The sequence below is a fragment of the Sitophilus oryzae genome, unplaced genomic scaffold (assembly GCF_002938485.1).
Source record: "Sitophilus oryzae breed Bouriz unplaced genomic scaffold, Soryzae_2.0 scaffold_428_pilon_pilon, whole genome shotgun sequence".
NCBI lineage: Eukaryota > Metazoa > Arthropoda > Insecta > Coleoptera > Curculionidae > Sitophilus > Sitophilus oryzae.
The window spans coordinates 33,161-48,966 of record NW_022147005.1 but is presented as its reverse complement, the minus strand read 5'-3'; the positions used below and the strand labels follow the sequence as shown (position 1 = coordinate 48,966).

Below are 15,806 nucleotides of genomic sequence, written 5' to 3'. Positions count from 1 at the left end.
TTGTCAAAAGGAATGATCCCCCGTACCTTAAATGAATTGAAAATTGCTGCGCGCGAAACATGGGAAGCCATTCCTCAACATCTTCTGGACAACTTAATTGAGAGCATGCCACGTCGTCTCACAGCTTGCATTGAGGCTCGAGGAGGCAATACAGACTATTCGTTTTGAGAAATAATTAAAATTGTTTTCAATATTTTCTGTTTAAAATGAAATTTGTTTTTGTTAATTTTCACTCATTATGAAATGAAATTATAATAACACCTAGTTGCACTCGCAGTAAGCCAATATGTCCAAAAATATCAAAAGAATCATATTAGGTCCAAAATAAAATAAAAATGTTGGCCATGTGTATATATGGCAAAGGTCAATTAAAAAGGAGATCGAAGCAGTGAACCGATCATAGCGAGATGTCAAATCAATTGTCAACAACCGAATCCGCTGGAGAGCGTTTATTGAAGCCCTCTAAGTTCCACGTAGGAGTAAAGGACAAAGTGAATGAAATGAATAAAGTTCATTCTCTCATATATTTTACTTTAACAACAAGAAGAAAAACGATCGTACAGAGGTGGAAAGAGCGATTGCATAAAAGTTACCTCATCGCGCGAACGATGTGGAAACGGTGCATGATTTATTATACGCTCGAGAATATCTGAAGAATGAGCGAAGGTCGAGTGAAGAATTAATGAAGCCGCGAACACGCCCAATTTAAGCCCAGTACATATACGTTTCCAGGTTTCGGAGTGGCCTAGAACAAAGAGTTTTCGATTGCCGAAGCCCGCGCTTCGAAGCTTTGAAGCTGCCGGATAAATTTTAAACAATGTCGTTTTATTGTGGCGTCGGTTTGTTCCATTTAAATGTTTTAGCTTCCTTAATGGAGCAGACTTTACGAAAATGGATTTTTAGTTCGTATAATTCTATAGCCTATACAGTATGTCCCCGGATTGACTATAAATTGACATTTAGAGGAAAATGCATTCTTCATAAAAAAATTGCTTGTTCTAAAATTGATAATTCCATTAATTTTTTTTCCAAATCTCCATACCGTTTTAGCGAAAATTTAGATAACATGAAAATATGAAAAAAAATGTATATACCTTTGTGGCGGATTCATCTCTCCAAAAAGTCCTATATGGGTATTTCGCCACTGCAAGAAAATCTCCAAAATAAAATATGTAGTTATTTTTTGTAAACACTTCTGGCGTTAACCCAAACGGAAACTACTTGTCAGAAATTAGGTTTACAGATATACAAATTTGCCTAACGAACAAAAAAATGCTTAACGTTTCGGATAGTTTATCTCTTTCGGTCGTCGGAAGCAAAAAAAATACAAAGAATAAAGAAAAAAAATATTTAAAATATTTAAATTCAACTATACAGGGTGGGTCAAATTCGACGCTTTCAAATGGAAACACCCTTTTCTATAGGAGATAGACGAAAACTAATATCGGTGTCTGGAGCTCAATTTTCCTCAAAAACATGATGGTGAAAACCGCACATCAATATCTGTTACCGTTTCGGAATTACGGGGTGTTTTTCGAAAATGTGCATTTTTAACAAATAGCTGTAACTTTTTTTTTTGCTATGGAAAATTTTGTATTTCTATGAAAACATTTCCAAAGCACCTTTTACGTTTTACGTAAATTTAATGGCTTAAGTATAATTGTTTTAAATTAATAATTTAAAGAGTTATCAACAGAAAAATTGATTTTATTTGGGACATCCTTTATATTTTTAATTAACTGAAAAGGATTTAAAATTGCCTTTCCAAAAATATAGCACACTTGATATTTTGTTATAATCCCCTTCGAAATACAGAATTTTTAAAAGTTCGCCACTTTTAACTAGTAGGCTTTGGACCCCTTATTGATGATATGCCCATAATGGAACTCGAAAACATATTTTTCCAGCAAGACGACGCACCGCCTCTGAACGCTGAAGTTATCAGCAAATTTTTGCAGCCAATTTCAAGAATAATTTGATAGCTAACCAAGATCCCAGCCGTTGGCCGTCGAGGCCGCCGAACTTAGTCCCCATGGATCTAATCCTATGGATATATTTGCCGAAGAATAAAGGTTCCTTATTCTTCCGTATAATCTAGACAGGAATTAAAAATACTTAGCAGTTATGAGAGGGTATCTTCTTTCGCCTCCACTGAGTTAATGAATTCGCGAGAAATGTCAAAAAACTGCCCCGTCTGTCCATAACAGAAGACGGTCGATATGTCGAACACCTGTAGCAAAATCTCATGTCTTGGTTTGCTATTTGTTTTTATTGTTATTAGACATAGTTTAAATGTGTTGATGTTGGTTAAATATATTTTAAATTGTTATAAAATTCTGCATCTCTCATAGCAAATATTATTTTCGTTTTAATTGATGCTCAGTGCTCACAGCTAGAATTTTTTTGCATTACAGCCGGTGCCGTTCAAAGCCTACTTATTTAAAGCGGGCGAATTTTTATATACTCTATATCTCGAAGAGGAATCGAGCAAAATATCAAGTGTGTTATATTTTTGGAAAGTTAATTTTAAATTATTTTCAATAAATTAAAAATATACATGGTGTCCTATATAAAAAATCAAATTTTCTGTTGATAATTCTTAAATTATTAATTTTAAAAAAATTATACATATACCATTAAATTCTACGTGAAAAGGTGCTCTGGAAATGTTTTCATAAAAATACAAAATTTTCCATAGCAAAAAAGTTACAGCGATTTGTTAAAAATGCATATTTTTGAAAAACACCCCGTAACTCCGAAACGGTAACAGATATCGATATGCGGTTTTCACCATCATGTTTTTGATTATCTAGTTTTTGTCTATCTCTTATAGAAAAGGGTGTTTCCGTTTAAAAGCGTCGAATTTGACCCACCCTGTACACTTTAGTTTTTAAAACAGATCGTCTACAAAAACCGTTGACGTTAAACTTCAAAATTAACTACCTGATAACAATTACTTAATAAGGTAAAACCAAAAAACCCCAAACTTTCTGTATGATTATTTTTAATTTTTACGTATGTTATGTTCATTGGCGTAACTACAGGGGGGACCGGGGGTGCCTTCCCCCCCAGGTACTGCTGGGCACCCCCCAGAGAAATCCTGAATTATGACTCTTGGCTACGTATTAATTTTTATTTGCTTGTGATGTAGTAAAAATGACGTTTTCTAGTTTTGTTTAGATAATATTATTTTATTGTGTTCAAAAAAATTTGTAGGTATTTAAGTAATCTACGGGGGAACGCGGTTTGATAACCAAGTCTTTTAAATATTTCATTATTGATAGAGAAATTAATGTAAAATTTTATTCAAAAAATGTGTTTTTTAAAATTATTTTTCATTTTTAAAAAAACAAAATCTCTAGGCGACCCCTGGGGTCAACGATGTTTTGAAAGATGTTCGTATTTTATATTGTTTTTAGAAAGGTTATTTTAAATATCATATTTAAAGGGACCGAATCCAAAGCGCTTGCTTATGATGAATCGCTACCACAAATTACCTATAACAGATGCGAAAGAAAGCGACTGCATCGGAAACCGCTCGGCAAACCCCACACGCCTATTGAGTGGTGTAAATACACCAGTCGTTTAGTTCGGAAACCTATGCTGTGTCGTATTCGCTTGCTGGAATGACACAGTGCGTGGTTATATGTTTCTTTTTAAAAACGGGTGTAGGATTTTTGTTGAACTTTTGAACTGATATTTCTAAGTTTTGGTAATTTGTATATCTTATTTAAAATGGGATACAAATGTGTTTATTTATAAGGTTTGATTTTCAATCTAATAAATCATTTAATGATGTAAATAAGAGGAAATTTCTCACATGGGTAGTCAAATTCTATAGTTTTCATTATTTTATCAAACAGCCTCAGAGAAATGTTTTCAACTCAAAATGCCTTTAATTATGTTTGACTACATCAATTAAAAAGGGTCTTCAAACACATCAATGTGATATTTGTCTAAAATTTGCAAAAGAATCCGAATCTCTGGATAACTCGAAATTATTTACCCATTTAAAAGCCTTTGATCATGAAAGTGGAACAATTTGTTCATTTTATTTACTGGAAATGGAAAAATTATTTATATTAAATTTTGATGAGTTTTGCACTGAAGAAAACGTTCAGAGGCTGTTTGATATAATGAAAACTATAGAATTTGACCACCCATGTGAGAAATTTCCTCTTATTTACATCATTAAATTATTTATTAGATTGAAAATATTTTATGCATTGAAGTTTACAAAAAATAAAGATTTATATAGTCGAAAAAAGTCCGATAGAACCAATAGAAAAGTAACTATTTTGTAACATCTTTAATTAAATTTTGTTAAATAAATTAATTTTTTATACTATAAATATCTTTTTTTTCCTAATCTCCTACGAACTGATATAATATGACGAGCAATCTATTAAATTACTGTGAGATTATATGCCTCGATAACATATTGGTGCAGATTATTTTCACCCAAACAAATAATAACCCAAACTATACATTGATGCGGATTGTCTATGTACTCTTTCTGAAGGTCACAGAAATCTGAACGCGTAAAGGCTGATTCATGGTACACCGGGCCGTACCCGAGCCGGGCACGTTCCGTAAAGTAGACACGGTAGTAGAAGCTCGGCCCGTGCTCGGCTTAGCATGAATGCATAGGTATAAATACCATTTGACTATGTTTGGCCGTGCCTTCACCGTCGCACGGCCCCGGCCCGTCACGGTGTACCATGAATCAGCCTTATAATTCGGTGTTCTTTCGCATCTGTTGTAGTTAATTTGTGTCGCTACAATAAAAAGCTGTGCCACAGATAAAGTATTATTTCAATTGGGAATACATTTTTTACAAAAGGCAACAATGCATTCGAAAAAAAAAGAAAGTCTGACAACGCCATAGTCATATTAATGATAAAATAAGTGCAACATCTGTATAATACTTAATCTGTGGTTTTGCTCTTACATTCAAAGGCTCTTACCGTATGCGCAGTAAATAAGCCTCTGTGTGCGCAGGAGTAGAGAGACTTACTCTGTAGAGTTTTTTGTCTATTATTGTTGTTTGAGTTTTAGTGATGATAATCCCAAATCAATAAAAAGAAAAAAAATGCGTAGGAAAAATAAAAAAATAAGCCACGAAAAGTGGATACTTCAAAAACTAGTTGTTAAGAATACCTAAATATGTAATCTCGTATGAAATTAACACCATTCATTTAAAATGAAAATTTAACTCATTACTCACATTTAACGATAAATAATTATATACAGGAATGTTTAATCAATGAGAACATAAATAAATTTATTACGAATTTAATAGCATCCTGATCCAATCAATACTAATTTTCAAGTTCAATAAATCGATTGATTAAATTGAAATAATTTATTGTTAGTTATTCTCTCTCATCCGTTTATTTTTTAAAAATACAAAATAATATTTATAAATCTTTTTTAGCTGTGCTCCTCTACAGGATATGCAGATGCTGCAGAAGGATATATGTCAAACTGCTCCATACGGTGTTCCATGCGTTGGCGATACCCTGTGTGGCCATTGGATTTTTGGCCGTGTTGGACTCCCACAACCTGGCTCAGCCACCAATTCCCAATTTCTACTCGTTGCACAGCTGGATAGGATTGGTAACCATGGGATTATTTGCCATACAAGTAAGTCACTTAGAATTATATTTATAGCAATATAATAGAAGCGAATGAACTTTATTATCAAAAATATCAGTCATAATATGTGTCCTAAATATGCAACTTAGTGTAAACCTCCTATATAAATAACAACCATTAATTTAATGTCTATAGAATTTGTTTCATTATTACACTCCTTCGCAATGAGCTCATTAAATGCAATTTTGAGTCATCCCACCTATTGAGATCATTGAGATAATTAAGGAGGTATTACCTGTCTTCAACTATGCCAGTAAACACAATTATTGTAACGTGAGTTCCTTTAAAATCGTTATCTATTAACATTAATAAGAAATTTCCGGTGCATGATAAGTATAAAGGCATTAATCTACTTTCAGATATAATAGTTAATTGTGCATGTAGAGGTACTTTAATAAATGTATTGTAAGATGTGTGTTTAAGATTGAAGAAGATACAGTGTGAGTCAGATGTAAATATATTTGTTTGATGATGAAATATACCGGGTGAACTTAAATAAATTAATTAAGGAAGCTTATCTTATTTGCTACTACCCTATGATAAAAAAAGGCTTCAAAGACGGCTTTAGGTTTGCACTTAAACAAAATTTCCACGTTATATACAGGGTGGTCCGAACTGTATTCCAGAAACTTAGGCAGCATATTCTGCAGATAAAAATAAGTAAAAAAGTTCGTGTAAATGTATGTCCTAAAATGCTTAGTTTCTGAGATACAAGGTTTAGAAGTTTCATTTTTATTTTGATTTTTTCCAAATAATTCCTGAAGTATTACTAATATTTGGATGCAAATTACTGTCTGAGAGTTTTTTGACATGAGAAATTTGATTTTGATGTCAATATGACTTTTACTTGTAGAGGGCGCCACCTACATGATCTTTAACTGGTTTGAAGAGTAACAACTTTTTGTCCGTACCTGTATAAAACTATTTAGTAAAAAAATATACATTTACGCTCTTTTTACGTAAAAATAATTATTAGACTGAAATCATAAATTTGAAATGTTTTTGTGCCAAAGGTGCAACAAAAACTGTTTTATCATCATTTTTTTGAAGAAAAATTTATGATTAATTTAAAAAAATTAAAATTTCTCAAATTTCCCATTTCAGTCAAATAACTATCTACTCAATATGTTTATTTTTTGTCAATAATGACATGTATTGACTATTTCCATTCTACATATCTTGAGAACGGTTGCTCGTAGCGATTTTTACAAGGGACGTTTTTACGTAAAAATCACGGAAATGTAAATTTTTCGCTCAGTAGTTTTATACAGATACGGACGAGAGAAAAGTTATTACTCTTCAAAGCAGTTAAAACATATGTAAGTGGCGCCCCCTGCAAATAAGAGTTATATTGACATCAAAATAAAATTTCTCATGTCAAAAAACTACCGGACACCAATTTTTATCCAAATATTTACGATACTTCAGAAATTATTTGGAAAAAATCGAAATAAATATGAAACTTCTACACCCTGTATCTCCGAAACTAAAGAATTTAGGACATACGTTTATACAAACTTTTTTACTTATTTTTATGTGCAGAATATGCTGCCAAAGTTTCCGGAATACAGTTCGGACCACCCTGTATTATAGGAGCTACAGATGCCGCATGCCGGCGACGTACTATTGCCATTGCCGGACCCTGTAAGAAACTGGTTCCTTTAAGAAACAAGATTAAAAAATAGTTTATTAGTTAATTTAAAATATTTTGTAATATCCATAAAAATATAATATATAGATAAACGTTTTAATGGTTGAATTAAGTAATGGTAACACGTTTTCAGCTGATATTATTAGTATAGAGTGCGGATATGTGACTGGCACTCTTACTCTCTTCCATTGAGTACTGTATCTGAATTTCTCTTCCTGTGTACACGATTGTAGGAGCTTTATTTTTCCTATGTAAACATACTCGTACGTCTTCGGCATTAGAAAGTTCGATATCGTGCGCTGTTTAGGTATTTCTCGTCTAGGAAAAATGGGCGTTCACGATCAGATCACTTCGCACGCGAACAACTGTTGAATCGTGAAATGCTAAACAGGTGAACACTGCGTTCGGATCGCTTGTTAGAGGAGGTACGGAACCGATTCCCTTATTTATGACGTTTCGGATGATCGCGTTTCGATTTCGAATTTCCTAACGCCTTCTAAAAGTAGCCACACACTTTCAGTTTTTCCTCAAGGCAAAGATTGTAGAATGTAGATTGTATGAGACGGGGGTTGGTTAAGTGAATCCCCGCGACTTTATAGATCTATTGTGTCCCCGTTCTTTCTTTGACTAAAGCCAGCAACTGAGACGGTTTTACAGAGGAGAATGGTTGTCGTATCAGCGCACACAGTAAAGAGGCGTTCTTGTGTTTCTCCATTCTCGCCACAGAATCTGCATTCGCCGTTGTTTCTTAGCTTCAATCTACTGAAGTGTTCATTGAGTAGTAGTGGGAATTCCAGTTTTTTGGGAGGAACTAGTTTCTTAATTCTAGTTCCCCTACAGGAATAGTTCCTTGAACTATGTCTTATAGATTCTCTAGGAATAGTTCCCGATTAACATTGACATCCCCGTTGTTTGCTAATGGGTTGTCAGTCAGAACTATTCACAGAATGATCTCTATAATTTTTATAATGTAAGAAATATAACGAGACGTGTAATTGCGTATGTTAAAAACATATAGGTAAGTTTTATTGCAGATAAAAAAAATAAAAAAGAAACTCAAATCAGAGTTTGAAAAACTATATCACAAATCAATTGAAGCAAATATTACGAAAATTTTACGAAAAATTGCATTTTTCCTCTCTTCAAACTTTTTGTTTTTGTCCCAAAATTCAGGATATCTACATCGTTTTTTATAAGATATTTCTTAATTTTAGAGACCTAAAGTGAAACATTCCCATAAAATATTCAAAGAACAAACTGAAAATCAAAAACAATATTCACGAAAATTTTCTGTGTTAATTACGCCTGCAATAGACAAGGCCGAATCCATCGTCGTCGCCTTGTATTATATTTTGGATCTGCCAACTTCAACATTCCAGTGAACTAGTCTTTTAATTAGTTCCTCTAGTTCCTCTCAATCCTTTCGGTCCAGGACAAATAACATACGGCTGGGCACTCTTCACTCCTGCCTAGCATCGGACATCGTCGCTGACCGATCCGTCGCCGTCGCATATTATTATACTGTATATCCTGAATAGGTCCTGAGGAACTAGTTCTTTGAGAATCCGGGAACTAGTTCCTTTCATTCCGGGGTCGGAATAGTTCATTGGAACTAGTTCGTACACTAGAAATACACGCTTCTATCATTGAGAAGACCTGTCTCCTCAATGATAGAGGATCCTGTTAAAGACCCCGTAACAATCCGAAGGTTGTCCTTATTTAAATCAAGGGAAATTTTCGATTTTTCTCGGTCGTAAGTCCTGAAAAATTTCTTCGAGTGTCTTAGACCGTTGGAGGATTCTCATTCCAGGTTATGACTAGAGTCTTCCAGGTTCTTGGGTTCTGCTTTAAGTTCTCAAAGATAAACTGCTCAGTCCAAGGTTTAACGATTTTGTTTAAATGCAGATGACGGACTGACATTATGCGTCAGTTCGTGACAATCAAGCCAGCCTTCAAATAGTCTCTTTTTTTTTCTTTCCAAGTTATTTTTTTAAGACAGTATCTTTTACATTGTTCAGCTTAATATTTTTTATTCCTTCTTCGTACGTTACGACTAAATCCTGTATTTCTTCAATGGTTCCCTAAGAACAGTTGGGATGATGAAGACCAGCTTTCATACCATCTTAGGTGGTCGTCCAGGCGGTCGAGGCGTGTTAGTTCTTTTCTTCTCAGCAATTTTCACTAACCGGTCGTTTGGCATCCTGTCCACATGGTCTCCCCACTTCTTCTCCTGTTTCTTCTTATCTTACCATATCCTGTATTTCACATGTTTCTCTTATATCCTCGCTTATTTTTCGGTCATATAAGGTATATCCTGTAAAGTGTTCGCATCTCTGTTTTTCTTAAGAGACGTTTTGTTATTGTGTTCTCTGCTCTAGTTTCTATCGCATACGTCGTAACCGGTCTCACGCAAGCCTTATAAATTCTAACTTTGCTTATGACGCTCATATATTTATTTCGCCAAATTATATCCCTTAAATATCCTGATAATAATGACGCCTTTGCTGTTTGGGTTTTTACTTCCTCCTTGAGATTCCTAGTTCTTGTTATATTTGCCCCTAGATATTTAAATGACATCACTTGTTCTACACTATGATCATAGATCGCGAGTTTACATCTTCTAGGTTCTCTAGATATTGTTTTTTAGTTTGCCGTTTGTTGGAACTTATATAAAAACTTTTTTATTCCTGTTGCAGCCTTCATTACACTTTGTTTGCGAAAGGAACGACTCACTTTCGTATATTCTTTCTTTAAATCTTTCAAAAATTAACGGTTTAGGATTTTTTTTCTTTTAGAAAAAGATTTTGTACAATGTACAGTTTATTCTGCAGCCTCAAAGCCCAAAGCCTTCTATACACGTTGAGGAATATCTAAAGGTTAGACTATCTGAAGGCACAATCCAATCCTTGAGGAAAAACTGTATGTGTGTGGCTATCTTCAACAATAATTATAACAAGACTCCCTTAGAAGAACTACTACCAAGAAATGGAATTCTAAAAACAATACATCATTTTGAACAAAAATAATACCTACGAAAGCACACAATAAAAACGAAAGCTCACAATAAAAACTTAACTCTTAACCTTCTCTTAGCTTTTAATATGTCTACTCTAAAAAATATAAATATTTGTATTAGCAATAGTGCACTAATGCACTAATTATATGTACAGTAGTGGTTAATAATAATTTTTACCAAAATAAAAGGTCAACAGTTATTAATTTTATTGTATTTACGGTTAAACAAAGAAACGGTGAGTCAGTCATAATTTTTACACAATTTCTTCAAGGGGTTTAAAGTTTTATCTTAATCTATTAATTTTTAATATAATTATTTTCAAATAAACTATCTTCCGCTTCTATTATATACTTATTATATTTTTGGAATAAAAATACAATGCAACAATAATGGAATTGTATATTTATACTCTTCCTGTACATTACGTGCGTTACTTGGGGTGAAATTGTTATGTCATGGCTGTTAAGGAACAAAATGAAATAAGAGATGCTACAAATTCGCGTTTTCTATTTGATAATGAAGTGAAAGCGTTATGTAAGTTACGCGACGAGCTAAAAGAGATAAATTATACAGAACGTTATTAAAGAGGAGGCCATCGAAAATTGTCCAGGTATGGAAATTTTATTAAGGTATAATGTCAGGGATCACATCTTTTATTCTTTATGGGAAAATGGAAATAAAAAATAAAATTTAGTAAAAATATACGGAAAATTATGTCTATATATGGGGGGAATCTTTCGATTAATTATTATATAAATGATTAATTAAATTGAATAACAAATACAGTGTGTGAGATATTTGGAGATATATGCAAAAAGTTTAAGTTTGTAGAAAGTTTTTATTTTGTTAAAAATATCTGCATCTGTTAAGAATCTACTTAAAATTAAATACAGGGCGGCAATTGAAGGGTGAACTAAAGCGTCACTTTTTTACTTACCCCGTTACTAGGTACTCAAAATTTCCTAAATACGAACTTATCTTGTATACCACCTTGTTCAAAAGCTCGTTGTTTTTTTGAAACTTTTTTTGAAGCTGAAAATCAAACCATTAGTTTAAGAAATACTTATAGTATGTCCAAAAGGAGGATACAGGACAGTGGCAGTACTGTCTTTTGTTGTTAGGTTATTTTTTTTGTAGTTTGTGTCCTGCAAACCATAATTTTTACTTCAAAACTTGCTTTTGTTCTCTCGTAACGTATTATCGTTATTTTAAATATCTTACTTCAGTCTACCAAAAACATTTTTGTAATATTAAAAACAATTTTAAAAATTATTGTGATTTTTTTTTTCATTTTTGTGTATACACGCAACTTTTCAAATTCAAAAATTAATTTTGCTTTTATTTATAACTTTTGTCTTATTTTATCGAGAAATGTTCTAATATTGCCAAGATAATCTGACAAAATATCTATCAAAGTTACGGTGAAATTACAGCGTTTTATACAGGGTGAGTCTTAAATAAGTGGAAATATCTTTAGGGGTGGTATATTTCGACATCAGGAACAGGTCTCTGAGGTTTCTTCGCAAAAAGATGTTGAAAATCGTTTATATTCCTTTTTATTTTCCTGTATATTTTAGAAAACTTTTTAGAAATGCCTGTTTACCGCAAATTTTCCTACGATATAATTTCTTAATCTCTGATATTACCATGGATACGGAAACACAGAAACCATGGATACGGAAACACTAAAAGGGAAATACAGAAAAAATCCGGTAGCTCTCAAATTTTTTCGGTGACTGTTGTGTGGAAATCATTTCTGCATCGGCTAGAAGGAAATAAAGAAATAAAACAATTTTTTTGCATATCAAAATTAGCATTTTGATGAATGGAAGACGTGTATCAAATAATTACCTAACCTAACCTAACCAACACCCTGTATATCAATTTAAAAGGAAATCAACTTTGAATAACTCTGTTATTTTGGACTTATTTGAACAACGGTAAAGATAAAATATGTTTCTTTTAGTTGGTTATAAAAACTACTTTTACTTTTACTGTTTGATTTTAAATTAGTTTCGATCGGTTAGGTTAGGTTAGTGTTTTTTAATCAAACAAAAATGTTTCTGGTAGGCCCTAAATTAACTCATTACAATTTCCATCTATTCATGAAATACAGATAGAACTAAAAGTTGTAAAAGAATGAAAATAATATTACAGTTGAGGTGAAAGATACGTCTAAATATTTTTCGATACCGTTTGATAGAGAGTTATCCCGTGGTCTAAAAGGAATTTTTAAGAATGTCAATTATAAACTTGTGTATAGTGCTAATAATAAATTATAACAATTATTAGGTAATCCAAAAGATAAAACACCTCTACTGGAAAGGTCGGGTATTTATGAAATTTCTTGTAAAGATTGTAATCAGAAATATGTTGGGCAAACTAGAAGATCAATATTAACTAGATTTAAAGAACATTTAGCTCAGATAAGATATGGTAGACCGGATAAATCTTGCGTTGCCGAACATATTGTTGATAAAGAACATTGTATAGATCTTAATAATTTAAAATTAATTAAACAAGTCTCAAATTACAAGCAATTAGATGCATATGAAAGCATCAGAATTAATAAATGTAAAGATAGTATGAACAGAGTCAACGGTCCAATTCCTTCAAGTTCTTTGTTCCTACTACTCTAGTGGCGGAAATTTAACTGTTACGCTCAGTTGGCTCTGACTCGGTTTGGCTAGATTTTGCCACGCCCACTCGGTGCCCACTGAGCGAGTATATAAACGCTCAACTTGTAGATTGTACTTTAGTTTATAATCATCTGCTGATGATGCTAACATGGTTAGCGAAACACGCGTCCAGTGTAAAAGTAAAAGTGTTTTGGTGTATTGTGGTGATTTAGTGTTTTTATTTTGCTGAAAATAATATATTAAGCTTTTAATAAAAAAAAAATGAGAAAAAGTCTAAAATTACAGTAATAATAGTTTATATATTTTAATTAATTTATCAACGTTTCTTTTTCAGTTTGTCGTCGGCTTCTTCAGTTTCCTGATCCTGCTCTGCTGCGAGGGGGCCACGGCGGGCTTTAGGTCAGCCCTGGTGCCCATTCACGCCTCTTTCGGCCTGACCACGTTCATGCTGGCCATCGCCGCTTCTGTGTCCGGCCTCACCGAAAAAGCACTCTTCTCCTTACCGTACGTATTCGAATTAAACGCATTCCATCGGACGTAATGATGGTGTACAGGGTGGCGCACTGTTAACACCGAAAAGCTGGTAAAAATACCGGGTTTCTGGTTTGAGATTTTAGCTACTTTAAATTTCTTTTCAAAACGTGCAGGATATTTTAGTGAATATTTTAAAAATAATTTTGTTAATTCAAAGTAGGTAATTCAAAGTTACCAAAAGGAAGGAAGCACACAGAAAGAGCAAAATTGTTTTTTTAAACGCCACAAAAGTATTAATTTTTGTGACGTGGCTGATAATATAAAAAAAAGTCTCATTTTAACGCATAGGTATAAAAGTAAAGCACTTTTACGCCTAAGCATAAAAGTACCAAAACATTTTATTAAACTGACATGAAGTGTCAAATTCACGGCGTCAGCGATGGTTATGAAATGAAGATCGCAGCCATTTTATATGTAAAATCATTTGTAATAGTGATGATAAAGCAAAGCAAGAATTTCTATTAACATACAAACTGGATAAAATTTTCTCACATTTATGTCATGAGCATGAGAAAAAACAATATGGCGATATTATTATATAACTTGGTAATATTTGAGTGGTAGGTTCATCTCGTTGGAATTTAACTTTCGAAAAATCCGTTTGACAAAAATAAGCTTTTTACGTCAAATAGTTTAAGCAGAATCGTGGTTAATCAATTACCCAACTTTTTGGAACACCCTGTATGATTTTTTAAAAAAAATCAAAATATGTAATAAAACAAAATAAATTATGCGTGTCCAAGCGTTTTCCTGAAAGACTAACTAAATATTGTAATATTTGAGGGGCGTTTTCACGCTCTTCGAATTTAAGATTCGAGAAGCCCCTCCTTGTCGAACCTCTATACCCCACAGTCAATCCGTTTGCCAAAAGTCAGCTTTAAACGTCAAGCAGTTTAAGCAGAATCGTGATTACTCAATGGTCATATTTTATGAAACACCCTGCATAAATTTTTAAAAAATCGTAAAAATTGTAAAACAACAAAATAAAATATACGTATTTAAGAGTTTTTCCGAAAAACTCACCGGTTTTTTAATAAAAAATATTCTAATATTTCAGGGGTGGTTTCACCCCCTTAAAATTCGAGTTTCGAAAAATACCTTCTGATCGAACCTCTACACCCTAAAGTCAATCCGTTTTCCAAAAATCAGCTTTTTACGTCAAGCGCTTTAAGCAGGATCGTGATTAATCAATGACCAGATTTTTCGAAATGCCCTGTATACATTTTTAAAAACCCTTAAAGTATGTAAAAAACAAAATAAAATATACGTGTTTAAGCGTTTTTTTCGGAAACTTGGCCGTTTTTTAAATAAAAATTATTGTAATATTTGAGGGGTGGTTTCACCCCCTTGGAACTGGAATTTCGAAAAATCCCTTCTTATCGAACCTCTACACCCTAGAATCAACCTGTATGCCAAAATTGAGCTTCTTACGTTGAGTGGTTTGAGCAGGATCGTGATTAATCAGTGAGTCAGTATATATTAGTATAGATTATATGGGAAATGTCATCGATTGTCATTTCCAAGCCAACTGGACGCCGTTTTTTTCGATCATACAGTATTAGTGTAACTAGTTTTGAAGAGAGTACCGTATTATAAAATTACTGCCTGTTAAAAAGCATCAATAATTTGCGATTTATTTGAAGAAAGATAAAAATATAGCTTCCTATTTTAATTTTATAACAATAATTTGAAAATAAGTTTATTGGACATTAATATTTAAAAAAGAAAATATTTAGAAAATGTGTACCACAAATTCTTACATTACATTCTGAAAAAATAAATGGTGTAAAAATCTCAAAATGGAACCCTGATATATATTTTTTTCGGTACAGTGGATCACCCTGTAAAGGTCGGTTTTGCAAGATATAAAAGCAATTTTCGGACTATCGAGTTTAACCGTTTGTAATAAAGTACCTAAGACTAGAACGTTTTTTCTTTATTTATATCTTGCAAAAATATACCAAAAAAATGATTTATTGTGCCTATGATGCATGGTTGATATCTCGCATTGAAGTGCATCTTGTAGGAAAACGATATGATAGATGATATATAATTTTTTTCAGAGCGCATGCTTACATATTTTTAATTATGTTAATTATGCTGATTCATTATCATTTTTTAAAAAGAATTCGACGGAATATACATATATAATATAAAATGCTAATGTTTATCTGTGTCGTCTCTACTGAAGTAACGACTTGCTCTAGAAAGTTGATTTTTTACTAAAAGATATTTAATTGGCTCTTCTAAAAACTGTCGTCGCCGGATATTTAGTTTTATGTACTTAAACAGCCGTTAAACGGTAGCC

General features: G+C 32.8%; 1 protein-coding gene across 1 annotated transcript in view; it reads left to right on the top strand.

The window, feature by feature from the left end:
* The window catches only part of LOC115885840 (cytochrome b ascorbate-dependent protein 3), a gene marked incomplete at its 5' end in the record, with an annotated part of 42,150 nt that overhangs the window by 9,829 nt on the left and 16,515 nt on the right, over positions 1–15,806 (top strand). The window contains 2 exons of the mRNA XM_030904862.1: positions 5,438–5,646; positions 13,299–13,468. Coding sequence (XP_030760722.1) covers positions 5,438–5,646; positions 13,299–13,468 — 379 coding nt within the window. The remainder of the gene's footprint in view (positions 1–5,437; positions 5,647–13,298; positions 13,469–15,806) is intronic.